The sequence below is a fragment of the Narcine bancroftii genome, chromosome 6 (genome assembly GCF_036971445.1).
Source record: "Narcine bancroftii isolate sNarBan1 chromosome 6, sNarBan1.hap1, whole genome shotgun sequence".
NCBI lineage: Eukaryota > Metazoa > Chordata > Chondrichthyes > Torpediniformes > Narcinidae > Narcine > Narcine bancroftii.
In genome coordinates, this window is record NC_091474.1 from 82,607,511 (window position 1) to 82,631,391 (window position 23,881).

General features: G+C 42.9%; 2 protein-coding genes across 11 annotated transcripts in view; one reads left to right on the top strand and one right to left on the bottom strand.

Moving 5' to 3' along the window:
• The window catches only part of cdh23 (cadherin-related 23), an 874,975-nt gene that overhangs the window by 251,580 nt on the left and 599,514 nt on the right, over nt 1-23,881 (bottom strand). The gene's annotated exons all lie outside the window — the stretch shown is intronic.
• On the top strand, nt 6,416-19,066 carry LOC138737543 (uncharacterized protein C10orf105-like). The gene is given in 2 exon segments (XM_069888218.1): nt 6,416-6,477; nt 18,483-19,066. A coding segment is annotated over 1 exon segment (417 nt). The 5' UTR covers nt 6,416-6,477; nt 18,483-18,487; the 3' UTR covers nt 18,905-19,066.

Below are 23,881 nucleotides of genomic sequence, written 5' to 3' on the forward strand. Positions count from 1 at the left end.
GCTAGAATGGAGGTAGAGCAGGACATTAGAAAAGTCAGTAGAAAGTCATCGCTTATTGGTGGGTGAATTGCAGAATATAAAGGAGGTTATGCTTCAGGTGGTATATAATCTCAACCTTTTTTCCTGCTCACATACCACCTTAAGTCATTCCTAACTAACCACAGAGCATCTCTGGTGGTAAGTGCCAGATTTTGGGGTGGGGGAGGGGTCATCTCATATAAAGGGTATAACTCAAAACCAACATTTTTGGTGGAAATTCCGAGGTCGTCCTATACAATGGCAAATGTGAGTGGGAAGGGAAGGTTGAGAACCACTGCTCCAGACCCAATCGTTACTGAGATATTTTGCTTGAGAAAAACTGTCATTGGCCCATTTCCTTTGGAGTTATGAAACCGTACACATAATGAATCAACTAAGTATGATTAAAACAGTGATTTTCAAACTTTTTCTTCCTACTCATCCCACCTGAATCAATCCCTTACTAATCACAAAGCACCAATGGTGTAGGGATTACATAAGGTGGAATGTGAGTTTTTAAAAAGTTTGCCCACCCCTGCAATTGATAAACATCCTTCTTAAATATATTCATTTAATTGGTCTCTATTGCCTTTGGAAGTGGAAAATTGTATAGCTTCATAACTTTCTAGGTGAAGTCATTACTTCAGATCTTCTAAACCAGTGACTCTCAATCTTTTTCTTACCATTCACATACCATCTTAAGTCATCCCTTACTAACCCCAAAACACCTCTACCCCTACTCGTATCGCCGGCGTCAGCTGACACTGGTGTGCTATGTCCTGTAGGCACTCTGTGGTTAGTAAGGGATTGCTTAAAGTGGTATGTGAGTAGTTAAAAAAAGTTTTAGGTTGGATTAGATTGATGAAAGTGGGATCATTCTTGGTGCAAAGATTGAAGTGAGGTAAACAAGATCATGATGGGATCAGGCAGGATAAACTAAGGGCTGTTGCTGTGAACGGATAGTTACAGATTTAGAGGGAAAAGGATATAAAAGGAATGCAAGGAAAGTTTTTTTTACATGCGACGGTTGATTTGCTTGCTGAACTCATGGGGAAAGCAAGTGTTAATCAGGATTTGGAGAAGAGAATTGGACAGGCACTTGAAAAAATAATTGACGTTGCTCAGAGGAAAAAGCAGGGGAAAGATGCTGCACTACAGGAAGCCAGCATGGACCCTGCAAACTCGATATCTTCCTCCTGTGCTGAAACCTGTATCATTCTGTTTATTGAATCACCTTGGAAAGATAATAATGAATTTATATTGACCGCTATTTCAATACAGCTTTTTTAGATAGATCATTGCAACTCACACACAAACAGAATACTAATGCTCTTTCTGGTCCTTTTAATCAACATAAAATCTGTGTCCAATTAGCAATATCCACACTGCCCCTCTGGAGATGGTCTGTCGCAGTGGGCTGTTTAAATAAGATGAAGAAACTAAAGGCAATTTCACATACAAGCCGCAGAGAGTCACGTTTATCTCATCCGTCCTTTACTCTTTGCCTGTTGGATATTGACGGTGGATGTGGTAAACCACTGTAACACTGTGATTAGCTGCTATTGACTGGACTCGCTCCCCGAGACCAGTTCTAACCATAGCCCCTTGCAGGCAACCCCTTTCCTTTTTCTCTGATCAGACAAGAAGGTGGATTATTGTTTGATAGTGTTCTGGTCTTTAGGAATAAAAAGTCTGATTGTTTTCAACTCAGCCTTTTGTGAATTATTGCTGTTACATCAGTGGATTTCCTTGGTCTCATTATCACAGGCTTTATTTAAATTCCTATGACCATGAGTTCTGGATTCTAGATGGTGACACTTATGGTCGGATTCAGCCTCGAGGGGTGGCAGACTCTGGGGAAGCAGAGGGCTGTTGCAGAGCATCAGAAAACAATGACACAACAAGCCCCTCCCCCCCATGTTTGAGAAAAGGAAGCAGGGGAGATATTCCATGCAATGGCGACTACGGTGGCGGACCAGCTGAGGAACACACAGGCAGTGGGCTGTTGGTGACTCACTGAGGAACCCACTCAGGCTGCGGACTGCTGGGGACTGCCATTGAAGGATTCACACCAGGCTATGGACTGCTGGAGACTGGCTCAAAACTAACTGAGGGGTACCAGGACCGGGACACGAGAGGGTACAGAAGGCAATGAAGGGTTCCTAATTGTGTCAGAGGTTTGGATCTAGAGCTCAGGTTGCCGATGGTTTGGACTGCAGTCTGTGTAGCTGCGGAAGCGCTGGAGGCGAATCCACGGACACTCAGTGACTCGGGATCGAGTGGATCCTTCATAATGTGTTCCAACATCCACAATATTTCTTCCTCCCACTGATGCTGCTTGACCCACTGACTTCCTCCAGCAGATGGATTTCTACTTCAACTTTATCAAATGTTTTGACAAAGATGAATACTGACTGCTGAGCACGTGAATTAAGATAGAGATTTCTGATTTTTAGTGGTTTACAACAAAAGGAGTGGTGATGTAGATGTTTAAGGTTTAGGCTTGATTTTAGTGGAGAGGTATTAAATCAATCTACCACCTGGAATGTGTTTCTATCAACTTGACATTCAGATAAAATCATGGGATTTAGCATTTGGCTTTGGAATTTAGCCCCTTTTCCACGGGCATCCTGTCGATTGGCTGTACAGTGTCCCAGGATAGGAAGCCGTTTGTATTGTTTCCACTGGGCCACTCTTAACTGGGACACAACTGGGGATCGGAGTGGTCTACTTTTAATTGGAAACGGGTGACTTTCTGCTGTCTCTTAACGTATATATAACAATTACAGTGTGGAAACAGGCGATCTCGGTCCCTCTAGTCCGCACCAATTTAAGTGAACTCCTCTAGTCCCACCTACCTGCTCCCTGTCCATAACCCTCACATCCATGCACTCATCCAACCTTCTCTTAAATGATAAAATTGACCCTGCTGCAACCACCTCTTCTGGAAGGTCATTTCACTCAGCCACCACTGTCTGAGTGAAGAAGCTTCCTCTCATGTTACTTCTAAACCTTTTCCCCCTAACCCTTAACTTATGACTCCTCGTTCTAATCTCACCTACCCTCAAGGGGAAGAGTCTATTCTCCTCTACTCTTTCTATTCCCCTCATAATTTTAAATACCTCTATCAGATTCCCCCTCAACCTTCTACGCTCCAATGAATAAAGACCCAATCTACTCAGTCTTATTTTGTATTCTAGATACTGCAATCCAGGCAACATTTTAGTAAATCTTAGATTTACATGCTGATAATTTCCATTGGTTTTATCAGCTGACACCTGGGATATGAGTAAGGGTAGAGGTGGTTAATCCTGGCGTTCCCTGTCTCAGTTAATTTCTGGGACAAAGAGCAGTGGAAAAGGGGCTTCTGGCTGTAAGAGGCACTGGGCAATTTCTGCTGATGGCAAATATGTCTGCCTTACATAACGATAAAGGATTCTTGATACTTGAATCAACCCCTGGCCCTCTGGATTCAGGGCTTGGGACAATTGGTGTTCCAACTATCCAGTGCACAAAGCATTTTACAAAGATGAGGTTTATTTTTGATCAATCAAGACAGAATCATGGAGTCGCGTGGTATGGAAACAGGCTCCCGTTCACCCCAATCATCCCATTTGAAGTAACCATACATGAATTCGATTTTGTTCACCCCAAACTCCCAACAACTCCGTCTTTATTAAACCTCTCACATATGCAATTAACCTCACAATCTCGATTTCATGGAGAATGTGGAAGCAAACCGGAGCTGGCAAAGGAAGACCTGTGTGATCACAGGGAGATAATGCAAATGACACACAGCTGGGATGCCACCAGAGGTCGGGGTTGAAACCAGGTCACTGGAACTGGGAGTCTTGCCAACATTACACATTGGAAACACCAAAAAAAAGGGGGTTTTGTTTTTCCCTTTGACAGGTCTCAGTGAAGTTTGGAACAGTGATTTCATTGTTCAGCCATCAAAAGCAGGGTCACAGGCTGAAGAGCAGCATAATGTCTGAGGGAAGATGGGAGGGAGTTCAACTGCAGGAAAGAACGAGGTAATAAACGACTTCAGTGGAAATCCTGGCACAACCTAACAATCAAACTTATCAGTGGGGCGCTCCCCTGCTCCAAACCCACTGCAAGATTTCATCAACTCACTAGTCAACCTCCCAGCAGGGGAATTACCAAGTTCAGCAACATTTATTTTTGTCTGAGATCATCTGGAAGAAAGTGAGGCCCTGTATCTCTTCCAAGGAGCAGACTGCCTTTCAAATGCAAGGCTCAACAATCCCATTGCAGCCTCATGATCAGAATGGCAGCCCCCGGCCTGTTGAACACATCTTGCGTGGCTGACATTCACAGCCACTGAATCAACATTTGCTTGGTAAAAGTAATGAAAGGCTTTCACCTCTGTAAAGCCTCACACAATCTCATGGGCATGTTAGAGCCAAACAGTGATGAATGCAACAATGCAGCAGTAGCAAAAATCCTAACATAGAGTCCTTTGGCAAGAGCCAACATCACAAAAACATCACAAGATTCAGATTTAATAGAAGACAGAAAAGACTAAAGATACTGGAATCTGGAGCAAGAAACAACGTGGAGCAGCATCAAGGGGAGAAAAAGAATGGTCGAGTGGATCCTTCATAATGTGTTCCAACATCCACAATACTTCTTCCTCCCACTGACGCTGCTCGACCCGCTGACTTCCTCCAGCAGATGGATTTCTACTTCAACTTTTGACAAAGATGAATACTGACTGCTGAGCACGTGAATTAAGATAGAGATTTCTGATTTTTAGTGGTTTACAACAAAAGGAGTGGTGATGTAGATGTTTAAGGTTTAGGCTTGATTTTAGTGGAGAGATATTAAATCAATCTACCACCTGGAATGTGTTTCTATCAACTTGACATTCAGATAAAATCATGGGATTTAGCATTTGGCTTTGGAATTGTAGCAGGGATATGAAAGCTTGGATTTAAAAGGAACTCAAGCCAACAGACAAATGGTTCTTTTTACCCACTGAGAAAGGTAAGGTGGAGGTTGGTAAGTTGTTCCTATTGGTCGGGGAGACTAGAACAAGGGGATATAGTCTCAAGATTCAGGGGAGTAGATTTAGGACAGAGATTTGGAGGAACTGCTTTTCCCACGGAGTGGTGAATCTATGGAATTTGCTGCCCATTGAAGCAGTGGTGATGACCTCAGTAAATATATTTAATGCAAGGTTGGATAGATTTTTACATAGTCGGGGAATTAATGGATATGGGGAAAAGGCAGGTAGGTGTAGGTGAGCCTTTCATCAGATCAATCATGATTTCATTGAATAGAGGAGCAGGGTAGAAGGGCCAGATGGCCTACTCCTGCCCCTATTTCTTATGTTCTTGTGATCTCATTGAAACATTTTGAATGTTCAAAGACATGGACAGAGTCGATGTTGAAAGGTCGTTTCCCACAGTGGGAGAGTCTAGAGCAAGAGGACTGAAGGGTGTCCGCTTAAGGCAGAGTGTGGAGGAATTTCCTTAGCCAGAGGGCTGAATATGGCTTTTGAACAATCTTGAGAAGCAGTTGAGGACATGTAGCTGTAAGTAAGTAAGTTGTTCAAACAGGAAGGGAGCGAGTTCTTTAAAACTGCAGGAATAAATGATGTTTATCTAGTTTTGGATGAACTGAGTGTTGACTAAAGTGAGGAAATATTTTTGACCAGTGTTAATCAGTATGAAGCAGTCGATAGGGGACAATTATATTCCCATCCCTGTGAGTTCACTCATCTCAGCCAGGGGAAAAGTTACATTAACCCAGATTTAATCTGCCAACACTTCCTTAATTTATTCCCTATATTCTGCCTATATCAGCGGCCAGTTACTCTACTATCCTCGTGTTTGGGGAAACTGGAGCACCAAGGGGAAATCCCTGTAATCACAGGGAGATTGTGTAAAGTCCACAACATTGGAGGTTGGAATTGAACCTGGAACAGTGGATCAGTGAGGTGGCAGCTCTTTTCCGTTGCGTCCGACATTGAATACACACATTTTAGTTTTAAAAGGGCACAGGATTTCTTCCTGCACCCCCTCCACCCCAGTTGTTGCTATGGAGACAGTTGGTTACTCTAGCACATTTCCAGGGACTTGGCAACACCTCCCCTCAGTTGATCCCACCAACACTTGCTCAGGCCAAAGCTGCAGTTTTGGAATATTCCACCCCACAGGTTTCAAGGAGGGAATCCAACTCCTTTAAAGCAGCTGGAGGACAGAGGAAATTTCCACAAACGGTTGCCCCAGGCAGAAGAAAAATCAGAAAGAAAGTTCATCAAAACCAGAGCTGAGCCTGAGTAGGCCAGTATTGATTGAGAGTTGCAAGGCTGCTGGCACAGAGTACCCACCCACCCCCTTTCCTGCCAGCTCCAGCCCAATAACATACAGCTCTGCCTGACTAAAGAGGAAAAGCGAGAGGGAGCATTCAGCAGCTTGTCATGAGCTTAAGGTAAAGGCACTCTTCTATCAACCTGGGTCAGAGTTTGGGGGACTGGGTCAGTCAGGAGAAAGTGACTCTCTGTTTTATACACAATGCCACGCCTGGATATTTTGTGGAATATTCCGTTCACTGGCAGGATGCACTTTTAATCCTGCAGGATCAAAATTATAAACCTTGCCGATGTTGTGTTGACTGACTGTGATGCTGGTAAATTATAACCGGCTGCTCTCATCAGTCCCTTGACTTTGCTGTCTGTCCTAAAGGCTAGGAGGGGAAAGGGATGGGGTAGGAAAACTGACAGGAGGTCAAACTGAAGGGAAGGTTTAAGGTGTACTGGAAACAGGAAAGAGGAAGAGATGGGTGGTATGGCTGGTGTAGTGGTTAGCGCAACGCCTTTACAGAGCCAGTGACCAAGACCGGACATGGGATCGAATCCCATGCTGTCTTTAAGGAGTTTGTACTTTCTCCCTTTGTCAGCATGGGTTTTCTCTGGGAGCCCACCATTCAAAATTGTATCAGGGGTGTTGGTTAATGGGGTGCAAATTGAGTGGCAAGGACTCAATGGGCCAACGGTATATTTAAAAAAAAATATTTTTAAAAAAGTTCCATTTGTATAGCACCAGTCACCACACCAGCATTCCACAAGTGCTTTGAAGTATTTCGACCTGCCGTCACCATTACATGGTGGCAACTCATTATTGCAGACCAAGGTCCTGTAACCTGAATTGTTAGAATTAACAGATAATTTTGTTTTGCTGATGCTATTTGAGGGATCCGTATTTGATGGGATACTGGTGCAAGGCTGTCTGAACTTCTTTAAAACCATAGGACCTTTTTCATTCACCCAAGTGCAGACAGGGCAGCAGTTTAACTAACATCTTATCAAAAAAGATAGATGCTCTAAACAGCACTGTAGTATTAGCCTCTGGACTCCTGAGTGCAAAGATCTTCAGCTGTTTCCAGTCGAAGTTACAATGGGAGACCAGAGAACTCCCAAAGGGTTCCACAGCCATAATTGGTGGCATCAAATGCAAAGACAAAGATCATGACAGAACCAAACTGATGGGACTGGTTCAGTCATGGATCATTTCAGATATTCTCCTACTTCAGATCGAAGTCTGGTAGCATTCAATAGATCAGAATAAAACCTGTCCCTGATCATGAACAGTAAAAGTTTTCTAACAATTTAGAGCTTGTAAAATTCCTTCCCAACAATCCATGAATCATACCTGCCTCTTGACTCCAAATGGGGTTGTTGGATGCCTGCAGACTCGGTCTGTTGCTTATAGATGGTTTCTGTGAATTCCATCGGTGACATTCCAAATATTAACCATTGCAGGTCACAGCGCAAAGTCCACCCATTCAGCTGAGAGGGCCTGGTGCTCATCTGGCAATTAGGCTGAGGGGGAGGGATGGCTTGGGGAAAGGAAGTTGGGTTTGAACCCTGTGGGCATCAATGGGGAAAAAAAGGAAAAACTGCATATATTGGACCTTCCTGAGTAGAAAGGGCTGTGTTGGAGGATACTCAACCAGGCCAACTGATATCGGTCCTAATGTGAGTGCAATTATGACTGATATGGTTTGGAAATTACATGAAAGACAAAGAGCAGAAGGGGCATAATGATCTTCCATTCAGAGGATACTTATTGGGCCTTGAATATCAATTACACTGAGGAGAGCAGCACGTGAAGTTTGCACTATCATTTTGGGCAATCCTCACCAGTTACACTGCAGTGGTTAATTCCAGTGACTTCTTGCCGTACAAGGTGCTAGAATGTGAAGTAATGCTGTTGAATACTGCCCATCAAGCAGTGCAATGTGTTCACCTCACAGAAGTGAAACACGAAAGTCCGCAGATGTTTAGCACGTGCTAAACTATCTAAAATTAATGTATCAGGTCAGGGTTGCTTTCATCAGGAAACGTCAGGTGGTTATTGCATGCCAGAACCAGACTGCAGAGCAAAAGTTCTGGGGAGAAGAGAAAGAGGAAATAAGAGTGAGTGTGGAAAATGATGGGCAGCAAACACAGGCTTGCACAAGGTCCATGCTTGAAAGAAGGAGTGGAGCAAATTAGAGCCCAAAAAGGAATCTTACTGATGAAGCCAGAGTGTCCTGTGCATACAAGTCCAAATCAAGAATATATCTTAAGAAAGTAGTCAACGATTGACCAATCCCAATGGAATTCCACTATTAGTTTCCCTCCAATCCACAAAACAACTTTTCTTCACTATTCTCTATCCTGTCAGTTTGAGATCAGAGGAACTTGATGGGGTTTTACTGAAACTGGAAAAGGCTAAAACAGATCAACATCCAGCTTCAGATGGGATGCATTCTGCAGAGGCCTTGGCCAAAATTGGTAAATCGGTGGAATTTATTGTTATAGGTGGTTGTGGAGGCCAGGGCATTAAGAGAGGTTCTTGATGAGCCGGGACATCAAAGGTTATTGGGAGAAGGCCGGGCAATGGGGCTGAGTGGAAAAATGGATCAGCTCATGGTTGAATGGTGGGATAGACTTGATGGGTCGAATAGCCTATTTATGCTCCTATGCCTTGCACTCTTATAATCTTTCAAACATGAAAAGGTGAGGAACACTATCTAATATCAAGAAGTAAAATGCGATTGAGTGAAGTAAGTAAAAACACAGAAATGCTGGAGGACCTCAGCAGGTCTTGCAGCGTCCATTGGAGGTAAAGAGCTATTACCGATATTACCTGCTGAGGTCCTCCAACCTTGCTGTGTTTTTATAACAATTATTATACTAATTTCAAAAAAGCACATTTGAATAAAGACAACAACTTCAAAGCCTTTCCCTTAAAACTTCGTGGTGGGGAAAGAACAGGAGTTACAGGACAACTGGAGATTGCAGTGAAAGCAAGCATCAAGACTGACCACAGAATAAAAGCTGATAGCATGGCAAACTGACAGGATAGAGAATAGTGAAGAAAAGTTGTTTTGTGGATTGGAGGGAAACTAATAGTGGAATTCCATTGGGATTGATCAAACGTTGACTACTTTCTTAAGATATATTTTTTTATTTGGACTTGTATGCACAGGACACAAGTTCCAAATTTGTAAACTTGGAGGTGCACCAAACTGGGCGTGAGTAGTGACAGACTGGTGAAATGTGGGTTGTTGGAATGTGAAGTGCTGCATGTGGTGAGAAGACTGAGAAAAGGCAATTTAAGCTAAAAAGCACCATTGTGGAACTTGTACGGAACAGTGAGTAAAAATGCAAAGCTGGAGAAACTCAGCAGATCAAACTGTACTTTATATAGCAAAGATAAGCCATAAAGCTTGAGTGTAGCAGGGATTACAGATGGGGAGCAGAGAGAGAGATTCCCACAGATGTACTGAACAGAGAGATCTGTGGCATAGATGTGTAGTTGTAAATGGCAGGACAGAGCAGGGAAACAAAGATCGTGGTCTTTCCAAATAGAAGGGAAGGAGCAATGAAGTCAAGATGAATCATTGGAAAGCACTGGTTTGGTCACAACAGTAGAAACAGAAGCTCTACAGAAACTGGAGGGATTAAGCAAATCAGGCAGCATCTGCTGATAGAAACGGTCAGTCAATGGTTCACATCAGGATCCTTTGGCAACACGTTGAGTGACCTTTCCCTCTGTGGATGTTGCCTGATCCACTGAGTCCCTCCAGATTCACTTGGGAATAATTGTATCCTATTCGCTCTGGAGAAATGAAGCAGAAGTTGTGGAGAGGGTGGAGAAGAGATTTACAATGAGGGATTTTAGTCATGTGGACAGAGGGGAGAAGCTGGGATTGTTTTACGAGAAAAATGGATGGCTGCGGGGAGATCAGAAGGAGAATTTTTAAATCATGAAGGGTATTGGCAGAGGAAATCTATTCCCATCAATGGAAGGGGCAAGGAGCAGAGGGCACAGAATGTGATTGGCATGAAAATAAACTACTTCAGACTGGGGGGGGGGTTCACCCCTGGAATGTAATGTCAGGGATGATTCTGGAGTCAACTTCAAGTGTGGTGTGCAAAAGGGAGCTGGATGACATCTGAAGGGTAAGAATTTACAGGGCCATTGGGGGATGGGGTGGGGGTGGGGGGGGGGTGGGAGAAAGATCTGGTGAATTCATCTTACATAGAGCCAGTACAAAGTTGAGGGGTAAATGGTCTCCTTTCCTGCTGTAGCCACTCTGCCATTGTTAATTCCTTTCACTGTGATCGCTGTGTGCACCATCTCCAAGGGGCACTGCTGTTCCTCACTTTGAGAGATGCTCCACAAACCCATTGCCTCCATCACCAATGACAGGATGGCAGGAGTCACAGGAAGAGCTCACCGGTAGGTTGCCTGAGAGTTATCTGCCACTCCTCATCATTCTAAACGAAATCCTGAAATTCTTTTCAACAGCATTGAGGAAGACTAGGTTTCAGGTTTATTGTCAGACTACAGACATGACATCACATACAACCCTGAGATTCTTTTTCCAGTGGCCCAGGTAGAATTACCGTAGTGCAAAAACGGAACTCAACGTACACATAAACAAATAAAGAAATGTAAACAAACTGATTGTGCGATACAGAGAGAAAAAAATGGGTCCCTGATTGAGTTTGTTCTGGAGGAGTCTGATGGTGGAGGGGGAGCAGGTGTTCCTGAACCTGGTGGTGCGAACGTATACCTCTTTCCTGATGGTAGTAGTGAGAATATTGTGCGTGCTGGATGGTGAGGGTCTGAGATGATTGTTGCTGCTCTCTGACAGCAGCGTTCCCTGTAGATGTTCTTGATGGTGGGGAGGGTTTTGACTGTGATATCCAGGGCTGTGTCCACTACCTTTTGCAGGGTTTTATGCTCAGGGGTTCTGGTGCCCCCATAACCAGACTGTGATGCAGCCGGTCAGCACGTGATAGTGATTCAAGAGAGCTAATCACTGCCTCTTTCAAGGGTAATTTGGAAGAAACAATAAATGACTGCCTTGCAAGCAACTCTAACAACCTGCAAATAAATCAAAACTTACTCAAAAACTCTAAGGAAGCATTTGACAGGGAAAACCCTGGGAAAATCCAATGTAAAAAGCACAGTGAAGCACTGTTAGACCACACAAGACAACCACCTATGAAATAAATGGGAAAAATTCAAGCATTTCACAAGAAAAACATTTCCCTCCACAAAAACCACACGTCCGGACGGACCCAGTCATCATTGCAGGTCAATGCCTGGTTGAGTGACAGCAAAGTCAGTTTGTACTAAACCTGAAAGGTCACGCCAGGTTTACGATAAATAGCAATACGGGGTACATAACAAGACTTTAGATTAATTGAATGTAGCTCCCTCTCCGGAGACCCAAAAACTAGAAGGAATCTTTTCATAAAACCCAGTCAGAAATAAAGAGTCTGAATAAAAGGCTTTCAACGTTGCATCGTTTTGTGGGCGGCACTGACTGGACAGTGGAAAATCTTTGTGGCTGGAAAATATAACGTTCCATGCAACAAAAAGATCAGTGTTCTTGTAAAGTACTTTGTAAATGCCATACTGTAAACACTCTGGTCTTGATCTTCATTCCTGCAGCAGCTGGACAGCATCACATTTCACATGCAGCATGGAAACAGGCCATTCAGCCCATCAGATCTATGCAGCTAATGGGCCCTGATCCCACCTTTCAGTACTTGGAGCATAGGCTTCCATGCATAGGCAATTCAACTGCTCATCTGGAGTGAAACACAAAAGTCTGCAGGCGTGATTGTAGTAAAAACACACAGAAATGATGGAAGAATCCAGCTGGTCTTGCAGCAACCATAGGAGATATATCACTGACGTTTCAGGCCTGAGCCCTTTTTCAAAGAATAAGCAGAGGACAGGAGGGCTCAGAATAAAGACAAAGCAGGCTGGGAGAGGACTCCATTCCAAAAAACGGTGTTACTGTGAAAGAAGACAGAGGGAAAGGGAAAAGAGATAAAGATAGAGCTGGGGAAAGGTGTCAGAGGGAAGATAAAGAAGGGGTTGGGTTGAATGAAAGTCAGAGAAGCCTATGTTAATGCTCTCTGATTGGAGAGTGCCCAGATGGAAGACGAGGTATTGTTCCTCCAATCTGCAGATGGTCTCAGTCTGGCAGTGCATGGGACCATGGACAGACATGTCAGCAAGGGAATGGAATGAATAATTAAAATGGGTGACCTCTGGGAGATCCACACTATTTCAGTGAACAGAGCCAAGGAGCTCAACAAAGTGATCTCCAAGACAACGCCCAGTCTCTCCGACATAGAGGAGACCATAAAGAGAGCATCAGATGCAGTGGACGAACTCTTGTAAATTCACGTGATGTGTTGCCTCCTCAGAAGGACTGTTTGGGGCCCCGAATATGGTGAGGGAGGATGTCTGGGCACAAGTGGAAACTACTGCGGTCACAGGGGTAGGTGCCAAGGTGGGGAAGGAGAAGTTAGGAAGAGAGTCACTGAGGGAGCTGTCCCTGTGGAAGGTGGAGAGGGGAATATGTGTCTGATGGTGGAATTACGGGGTAGGTGGAGGATGATATGTTGGGCATGGAGGCTGGTTGGGTTGTAGGGATGACAAGCGGAATCCTGTCTTTATTGCACGTCGCGGCAGAAGGGGGTGAGGACAAATGTGTGGGTAGATGCAACTGATTATCTGTACACACTTTTTCAATGCTATCATCAACTCTTGCTTCCACCACCTTCTCAAGTGCTGTTTGACAACAGAGAAAGAGGCCATTCAGCTCACTGTCTATGCTGGCTCAGCAATCCCATCCATCCCATTCTCCCATTATTTCCTTGTAACCTGTTCTCTCTCACAGGCCCATTAACTTTATTCTTATTATCCTTCCACCCACCTTCACTGGGGGTAATTTGCAGTGGCCATTAACAGCACGATGCTCTTGAACTTGACTTTCCACAATTTGTGGGGAAATGCAGGTTATTGATTTATTTTCCAGACAAACATTGAAATGGCAGAGCAGACAAGACAGAATGGCACCATGTGGATGTGCACAGGAAATCTAAATTTATCATATACTGCTCCTGCCAATCTGAATCTGACATCAACCCCAAACAGGCCCAGAAACAAAGTTTCAAAGAAAAAAATTAGTTTTCTTTTTTAATAAATTTAGAAATACAGCATGGTAACATGATTCTAAAGATGATTCTTCAGTGCTATCTCAGAACTTTTGAATTATGAATGGTGCAGGACAAAGCCAAAATGTATGTGCAATATCGTGAAATGTCAATATCTCTGGGTCAGAGTGATGGAACACCCCAAGTTGTTTTGTTAAATACTATTTTTTCCCTTCCTGCCCACAAGCCTGTACTTCCCAATTACTCCAGTTAACTTACAATGTCCGCATGTTTTGAAAGGTGGGAGAAAACCAGAGCACTGGGAGGGAAGGACGTACAAGGTCCTTCCAGACAGTGCCGGATTTGAACCTGAGTTACTGGCGCTGTAATGGCATTCTGCTAATCGCTACACTAACTGTGTCACCTCGACTTTTGGCAAAAATTCCCTCCTCAAAATCTCCAATTCTGCAGCTGTTGAGTTTGATCATCTGTAATTTGTGCTGTTTGCTTAATATGAATGAATATTATATCAGGAAGAGAGAAATGGTGACATGTAAAATAAATTGAAGGCAATGCTTTAGAATGGGAAGCTTCAGTAAGGTCATAGAGCATGGAGAGGCCCTTTGGCCAACCAAGTCCACGATGACCATCAAACACCTATCACCAGTTAACCAGCCCTCCGTGCCGCAGCAATTGTGCCATGGTGAGAACCCCTACCTTCACCACATTCTCAGACCTCCCAAAGGATCTGGGCAGAATATACTGTCCAACAGCCTCATTTCATTTCACCCTGTTGTTTCTTCACGGCTCAACTGTCCAGTGTGATTCTCCTTTCCTTGGCTCTATCTTCCAGCTGAGTGTGGGTTCTTGTGGACAGCTGTTCAAGCCTGCCGATCAGACGAAGCCAACTCTGTTGCACGCGCAGAGATTAGAGCTGATCCTTCAATGCTCAGTAGCCCTTGAACCAAAACTGAGACCCGACTGCTCAGCACCTTTAATTACTTCCCTGCATGTTCTGATGAGTAGAAATTGATGTCACGTAGAGCTGCACTGAAGTCCTGTTTATTAACTTTGAGAGATCAAAATGCAGCAAAACCCTTGTTGTCTGGAATTTAAATTACCAATAACTTCAAGCAACCAGCAAAAAAAATGGTCTGAAAATATGGTAAAAGATACGGAAGTTTAAAATTGGTACACCTCACCGTTAGTTCGCCAATCATATTGCACGCAAACTCAAGCAACCGGAAAATTCACTTATCCGGCATCTTCCAATTCTCATAAGTGCCGGATACCCAGGGTTCTGGTGTATCTTCAATTTTCCTGTTTGGTTGAAGTTGATTGGGTGGAGATTCTTGTGGAGTATTAACTAGTCAAGAACAGAAGGACCAAATGTTGCAAATTGTGCACATACTTTGAGGGTAGTTTTGACTTGGAACATTCTGTAAAATATTCAATCAGAAAGTTAGACTTTCATTCCCCAATGCAATTAAACATTGGAAAATTGTATTTAATAGGAACCTAATGGAAGGACAGGAACAAAAATAACAGCAAGAATAGGCCACATTCCTCTGAAACCTGCTCCTCCACTCAATACAGTCCTCGCTGATCGACTCATTGGTCACAACTCCCTCTTTATCCTGTCACTCTTTAAAGCTCCAAGATGTGCCTGAGTCTTGAATATATTGGATACCAGTTCTCTGGACAAGAGAATTATGAGATTCATTACCTTGTAAAGGACTCCTTACCTCAGTTTTAAAAGGATTGTCCCATTATCCTGAGACAATGTCGTCAATTTTTAGATTCCTTTACCAGTGGGAAACATTCTCTCACCATTTATTCTATCAATCAATGAGAGCACCGATGATGAGATTGGTAGCAGAAAGGTCAAAAAATTAAATGGCTTCTTTCTCCCAAGTCTGAATGAAGTTGAGTCTCTTTTCAAATGAAGGATCTCCAATTATCCTAGAAGTTGCATCAAATGGATATTGAGCTTGTAGAAATGGTAAAGAACATTAAACTTTGGACAAGAGAAATAAGTTAAGAAAATGAGAGAAAAAAAACCTTTCATCTTGTAAGAATGGTCATATTGGGATAAAGATGATTCTTCAGTGCTATCTCAGAACTTTTGAATTATGAATGGTGCAGGACAAAGCCAAAATGTATGTGCAATATCGTGAAATGTCAATATCTCTGGGTCAGAGTGATGGAACACCCCAAGTTGTTTTGTTAAATACTATTTTTTCCCCCCCTCAAATAAGGAACAGATTTTCTCCTTCGAAATTCTAATCCTATATTAGCAAAGATAGAGGTTACATTGAGATTTAAGATTCTTTTATTGTTGTGTAGCAGAACATGTAATGTTACACAAAATTGTCTCCTGCCTGCCGTAAGGGATTGTCATTCGCCATTAAAAAAAATTGGATTAGTACTGGAGAAGAGCGAGGTGGTGTCAACCTGACCTTGGGTCGACATTTTATCACTGCTATCATAGGAGCCAAAGGGCTTCTTATTAATCAATGTGTGACATTCCTCTAAAAGTTGTGGTGTTGGTTATGTGACAGAGAATATGTGATGTAGGGCTACGGTGTCTGATTAACATCCTACTAGTGAGCTGACAATTCTAAGCTGAGTTATGGCCAATTTCAGTAGGTGAATATAAATCACAGTTGCTCTTGGTAATGTATTCTGTTTATATTGCACATTAACTAACTCTTCATTTGAGGTCGTTCAATCCTCCCATTGTGTCCCCAGTTCACTTAGATCCAGCGTGACTGCAGCTTGAAGGAGAGGTGGCAGATCAGCTACCCCTCCTAGAGTCCATTATATTCTAAATTGCCTTTATTACATGTAGAGGAATTGCTCTGGGGTTGATTCCACTCTGATTTTCTATCTGTGTCCCTTGAGAAGCCTCTCATCCTGATTTGATTTACATCTCCTTAATGGGCCCAGCTCTCTCGTAGCTGTTAAGAATCTGATTCATGGCTCACAGTGGAATAAAATTACTGTGATCTGCTGCAACTGAAGAGAACGAGGAAGGTGCGTTGGCCAGGACACCAGGAGTACAAACTTATTCTTCCTTCGTGCCTCATGGAATATCGTATCCAGGCTGGACTGTGCTTTACTTCCCGACCAAATCTGGTACTAACTATGGATCACTCCCACGGGGCTTTTACAAAGCATCTCTCTGGATGGTGTTGTCAAGACTCAGGTGGGCTTAAACCCAACACCATTTAAGCCAAACTGCCTACTAGAAGAGAGAGAGAAACTTGCGTTTGCATTGTGCCTTCTGTACACTTACTTCCAATATGTGGCACTTCTGCACTACTGGAAGCGTGGCAGGTAATCTGTGCACATGAAGAATCCAATCAAGCAATAGTGTTGTTATATGGATAAATAGTGACCAATGAAATGGAGGGTGGTCATTCTCAAAATTTTATCCGTATAATCCATACCTTTCACAGGATTAGGCAGAATCTCAATGCACTGCTTTGGCTAACATTGCAGCTCATACAAATTATCGGGCCCTGTATAGTAAACGCAAAACAACCTGGTGACTTGAAATTAGCACAACTGGTGATTGAATCTTGTCACACAATTCAATCAAAGTCATGCCATGGAATCTTTTCTGTCTCTCTGGCCAGACAGGATCTTGGTTTTAAACATTGATCAGAACATGACCTCAGATCAGCCATTCTCAACCTCTTTTTTTTTTGACAATGGCCCTTTTGGACTCTGCTCAAATTTTATGAGCCCCCTTCCCTGTGAAGCAGTCAAGTTTTCTCTCCTATTGACCACATGAAAAACATAAAAAGTGTTTGTTATGTGAGATCATATGATAACTGAAACCCTGGCAAATTTCAACAGAACGTATGGTGAAAAGTGTGCTGACCAGCTGCATCATGGCCTAATATGCGGACACAATGCCCTGAGCATAAAACCCTGCAAAAGGTAGTGGACACAGCCCAGGATATCACAAGTAAAACCCTCCCCACCATCAAGAACATCTGCAGGGAACGCAACCGTCGGAGAGCAGCAGCGATCATGGAGGATCCCCACCACCCAGCACACACTCTGTTTTCGCTGATGCCATTAGGAAAGAGGTGTAGGGGCCACAAGACTCATACCACCAGGTTCAGTAACAGCTGCTCCCCCTCCACCATCAGACTCCTCAATGACAAACCCAATCAGAGTCTCACTTTGATTTTTTTCTCTCTGTATTGCAGTTTGTTTATATTTCTTTCTTTATTTAATGTGTACAGTTTTTTGCACTCTCAGTAAGTGGTCATTCTGCCTCACCTGCAGGGAAAAGAATCTCAGGGTTGTATGTGATACTGTATATGTACTCTGACGATAAATCTGAAATCTGAGGGGAAAAGAAAACAAGGCTTTGACTTAAATGTCCTGTGGCCCGAGAGGGGGTCCGAGGGCCCCATTGAAAATGGCTGCCATAGATTTTCTTGATCTACAGCAGAATTCAAACATATACATTTCCATCTTGATCAAGACTAAATTTACACTGAGTTAAATCAGCATGTTGTGGAAAAGGCAAGAATTACATTTAAATAAAATCATCAGTAGCTCTAACTTTGTCAACTTATCCTCAAACAATTATTTCTTCAGCACAATGGCAGCAACAAACTTTTCTATAATTGCAGAATACAACTATTTGCATATATTAACCAAGCGATGTAAAACCCCTGTTATCCAGAATCTAGAAGCAACCAGCAGCCTCAGGGAAAAAATTTGCTGAAAATAAATAGGTAAAACATATTGAAATTTAAAATCAGCATGCCTCACCATTAGTTCACCAATCATGTAACACACAGTCTCAAGCATCCGGAAAATTTACTTATCTAGCATCTACCAACCCCCATAGGTGCCCGATATCAGGGGTACTTTTCTTGCCAAATGTATGAGGATTGAATATCAATGCACTAAACTACATTTTCTAACATCTTCTCTTTTACAAACCTAACTACAGGAACAATGACATCAGAGACCAAGAATGGGATGACTGTAATACCCAATGTTCTTAAGCTTCTTCTGACAACCACAGAAGCTCAAGAGAGGACTGAACCATCGCCTGAATCCGTGGACCCTTTGCCGATAATCATAGCCTTAATGTGCATCTTCCTGCTCCTGGCAACGTGCGTCAGTTTTGTGGTCTTGTGTAACCCTGCAGGGCTCGACAGTTCCCGCCACGACCCTTACGAATGTATGCCCTACCACATTGAGGATGCCAGTGAGCCCCGGTTAAAATTGTGAAAACGTTTGGGGTCCTTGAGGTGGTCAATAAACAGCTTCAAGCGGAATCGACCCCTCGTCCAACCTCCGCAAACTTCTGCAAGTCAGTCCCAAGGTGACCAAAATGACTCAGACTTTGCAGAGTCCACAAAAATGTAAAGGTCCAGTGACTGAAAAACTTGCTTCGTGATAAGGACCAGGGATTAAAAGTCATTAAAAAAAATTAAAAGCATGGTCGTCCTATTCAAGGGGTCTATAATTCTTCTCTTGATGATGGAAGTCACAACACTGTCACTATCTTCCTACCAGCAAACTCATTCATGCCCCATTAGTTATTGATGGTCTCAGCACTCTTCTGCAGAGTCCATCCACCTGGTCCAACTGCTGTCGGCTCTGTATAGGCTAATAAACGGCCTGTTACAGGAGCTGACAGTGGTTTATTTTAAAATATCCACATAAAATTTAAACCTTTAAATGATCATTTGTTATTAAAATATTGTGATTTGCTTTCAACAGCATTCACTGGTCAGTGGTAAGTGCCAGATTATTTTATTTTGGAGTGGGGGGCGGGGGGGGGGGGGGGGCGGTTGTCTTTTCCAAAGGTTATTGCTCAATATTGAAATTCCAGGGTCATCCAATAGACAAGTCATCCAAGACAACAGCAAATAAAGGAATTCAGTTTCTCTGAGCTATGAATAAGCAGAGCAGCAAACCAAAAAGCAGGAGTAGGGAATCCAGACCCAGGCCTATTCCACCATTCAACATGGTCATGGATGATCACCCACTTCAGGACATCCCAACAACATCACATATCTCTTGAATACCTCAGCATTCAATAGTTCAACATCCTTCTTAAATATATTCACTGACTTGGTCACTGCCTTCTGAAGTGGAGAATTCCACAGGTTCATCACTTTAGAGGTGAAGTAATTACTCCAGATCTTCTAAACCAGTGGCTCTCAACCTTTTTCTTTCCACTCACATACCATCTTAAGTCATCCTTACTAACCGCAGAACACCAATGCCATGGGTGTTCAGAAAGGGATTACTCAAGGTGGTTTGTGAGTGGAAAGTAAAAGGTCGAGATCCACTGTTGTAAACTATATCCTGAGGCTGTGACCCCAGGGTCTCCAACCATCAGGGACATCCTCCCTCTATCTCCTCCGTTTAGTCTGTGTTGGAGTTTTGTCAGGTTTACACTGCCACAGTTTAGTACAGGTATGCATCGCTTAACGTCCATGATACGATCTGTGAAATTGGGAGTAATGAGATGTGGGCGTTGTGTGAACACCATATTACTATATATACTTCGCAAAGCTATATGGGATACTGAACTTACACTAAGTTAAACTATTTAGTTTTTTTTTTCACTTTTTAAACTTTTGTGCAAACACCTACTTCGCCTAATTTGAATAAAGCCTTCAATCACTGGTCTACAATCTACAAAAACTGGCCACTTCTTTCATTGTTGTTTGTCATTTTCTATCTCATGTAAAAGCTAAATTTAAGACATCAGGAAATTCTTTCCCATAGAACAAATGAACATGAGCTGGATCAGTGTTAGAGGTAAGCCCACGGGAACACATATCCAGAAATAACATCATAATAGGGCTTATTTCAAATGGATGGACAAAGATTGGGAAAATGCCTTTCTTTCCCACACCAATGCTTGAAATCTACAATTAGGTAAAATAATAAGCGTGACATGTACTGAATGAAAAGCAACCATTCAAATAATCAATGGCTACAGAGACCGTGCATAGTTTATCCACCAAATACTCTAACCCACTCAACCACTCAGCACAATTGACAAACCATCCCCATCAACAGCAGGTAACTCACTATTCAATGCTCTTGGTCACCAATCCCATTTTACAGACTGCAGTCCTGAAATGCAATAAATTGCCTGTCATCAATGACTGAATTATAATCCCAGAAACAAAATGGCACAATCATCTTGGGAGAAATTAAATACTGTATTCACTTTGTTGTGAGGTGCAGGTGAAATTTCAGCTGTTCCATTGAGATGAGTTTGGTAGGCTTGTGTATCTGATACAGGTACAATAACTACCTGCATTGAAATAAAGCTTAAAGTGTGGGGCACGTTCATAAAAACTTGCAGCCCAAAACAGATTTGATCAAACAGCAAGCATTCTTGTCAGCTCGCTCGAGGAATGAATCAATTAAGCTGAAAATAGTACTGAAAAGATTCATGAGGATGATTCCAGGACAGGAGGGCTTGAGTTACAATGATTCTCCCTCTCTGTTATGACCCCCCATTTCAACCTCTTTGTTTCACCCCCTCTGTGGATAGGATGTGGTGTCAGAAACTGAGGGTGAACATACAGGGGTATATAAATTCACAAGGGCACAGATAAGATCTATTATCATATTTTTTTTCGCCGAGGTTTGGGGAGTCTAAGACTGGCCATAGATTTAAGGTGAGAAGGGAAAGATTTAAGAGTCTCAAGTGGCAACTTTTCTCCCCAGAGGAAGTGGTAAAGATGGGTGCCGTTACCACAATTAAAAGACATTTAGAAAGGTATATGAATGGGAAAGGTTTAGAGGGATATTAGTCAAACACAGGCACATGGGATGAGATAAGGTGGTTAATTTGGTCAGAGTGGGGTGGAGGGTCTGTTTCTGTGCTAGGTAACTCGATGATAGGACCTTCCTTCCAAATGCCAACTTCATTCCTGTTTCTGCCAATCAATTAACCCATGTTAGGTTCATAACCCTACGCCGTTGCCTATCCTCTTCCAGGTGAGGCAGTACTTTGCTTGTGGGACTGTGGGGGTCGTCTGCTGCATCCGGTGCTCCCAATGTGGTTTCTTTGTAGAGACTGGGCGTAGACTGGGAGATTGCTTGGTTCCATTTGAGCACCCTCCAACCAGATGGCATTTATATTGATTCCTCCAGCTTTCATTAGCACCCCATCACTTATTCCTCCTTTCCTCTCGCTTTGTTCCTCTTTCCCTTTTCTTCCAGATCTGCACTGACAGAGCATCCCCCTCCTCTGATCCTCCTCCACATTTCCTCTCCTATCCTCCTCCACATGCCTTTCCTTCCTTCTCCCCAGCCTTTCAATGCAGGAGCCTGCCCGCATTTTACTCACATCTCGAAGGACTCAGGTTAAACGTTGGTGATGTATATCTTTACCTCATATGGATGCTGAGAGACCTGCATTTCTGTGTTCCCACTTTTAGTGAGAGAGTGCTACCACCAGCAGGGGTCAGAGATGGAGTGTGTGGCGTCTGGGGAATGTTGCATATTGGGAATCTGAGTAAATTCAAAATGGACGCCTTCCCATGACGTCTTCATGCATCTGTTCTGTTTTAGTGCTGTTTGTTTAGTTAATAAATCTAGTTGTTTTAAAAATAACCCAAGTTTCTTTATTGTAATGAAAGAAACAATACACCACTGGTTATGGATTTTCCATGCTCTGAGTCAATCTACCTTCTCCTATCTTTACCATTCACAGAATATGAAGTATGAGAAGGATGGCTGCTCATGCATGGGATGGGCAACAACTGAAATGATAGCTCTTGTTTCAGGAGGAAGGGAAAGCTTGAAGGTGGGGATGATTCAGCAATCTGCTCCAGTTCTGTAACTGAAAGATAAGGTTCTCCAGGTAAATGGCAGTGGGCAGGTTGCTCAGCAGCTGAATTACAGCCACGTGCTCCATCTTCATTTGAACCAAAGCAATCTAGCATCCTGAAGGTCAGATTTGAGGAAGAATTAATAGTGAAAACATACAACGTCAATTGACAGCTAATGAGGTGCCTGGGGAAATTTTAAAGGTAGTGAGAAGTTGATGCAGTAAAGGGAATTTGATCATCAACAGTTGTTCATGCAAAGTGGATTGACATCACTTTCCAAAGCGATCTGGATACACATTTTAAAATTTTAAATTTAGGCATACAGCACAGAAACAGGCCTACGAGCCAGTGCTGCGCAATGATACCCAATTAACCTACAACTCCCGATACATTTTGAAGGGTGGGAGGAAACCAGAGCACCTGGAGGAAACCAACACAGACATGGGGAGAACGTACAAACTCCTTACAGACAGCACCGGATTCAAACTTGGCTCGCTGGTGTTGTAATAGTGTTACACTAATTACTATGTTAATCTTACCCTGGGCAATAAAAAGGCATAGGTTCTAGTCATAGATATTTGGAAATGTAACTGATGCTTTCAAGAAGTTCCTCAGAATTGACACCATAGTGAGAATGGAATGACAACCTTCTTCTGTCAACTGTACTTTGAAAGAGAATTCTATAGAACACCACCAGCACAACATTTTTCTCAATCATTTGCTATGTTGAGCTATGACTCCCAAACTAGAAGAAAGCACAGGAACTCAAATCCATGGAAAAAGCACAATCCAACCAAACTGTAATGCTTTTAAATTCCAAGTAAAGTGTCAAACACAAGGGAAAATAGATCTGCATTTATATGGCACTGTCCAAGCTATTCTAAAGTGCTTTTAACCAATAAACTCAATTTGAAACGTGGCTTCTATGATAATATTTATATGGTGTTCAATATCTGCACTGTAAACTCTCACAAAGTGCAAGGTGAGAAGTGTAGCAGGTCAGCTTCATGGTCTTCACAGATGGGTAAATATTAGCTCAAACACACAGACATGCTGCAGGAACTCAGCCAGTCTAGCAACGTTCATAGGAGGTGAAGATATATTACCAACGTTTTGGGCCTGCGCACGTCTTCAAGGTAGAAGCAAAGATCAGGAAAGCGCCAAAATAAAGAGACTGGAGACTGGCCAAGGTCGGAGTCCAGACCACAAAAGGTGTTAATTGGATATGATAAAAGGAGAGGTGAGAATTGAGTTTGTCTCTGTGAAAGGAGACAGAGGGAAAGGAGATGAATATTGGCTACCTGGATCCCCCTGAACTTTGAGATGATGTTACGAGGATGACTCCACTGGTTTTGGCAGTTTAATCTTGCAACCCATCCAAAAAGTAACAGTTAAGGAGCCATCTAACTTCAGGAAAGATATGAGTAAGATTGAAAAATTTACAAGGCTGTTGCCAGGACTTGAGGCACTGTGTTGCAGGCAATGGTTAAACAGGTTCAGACTTTATTCCCTGTAGTATGGAAGAATGTGGGGAGAT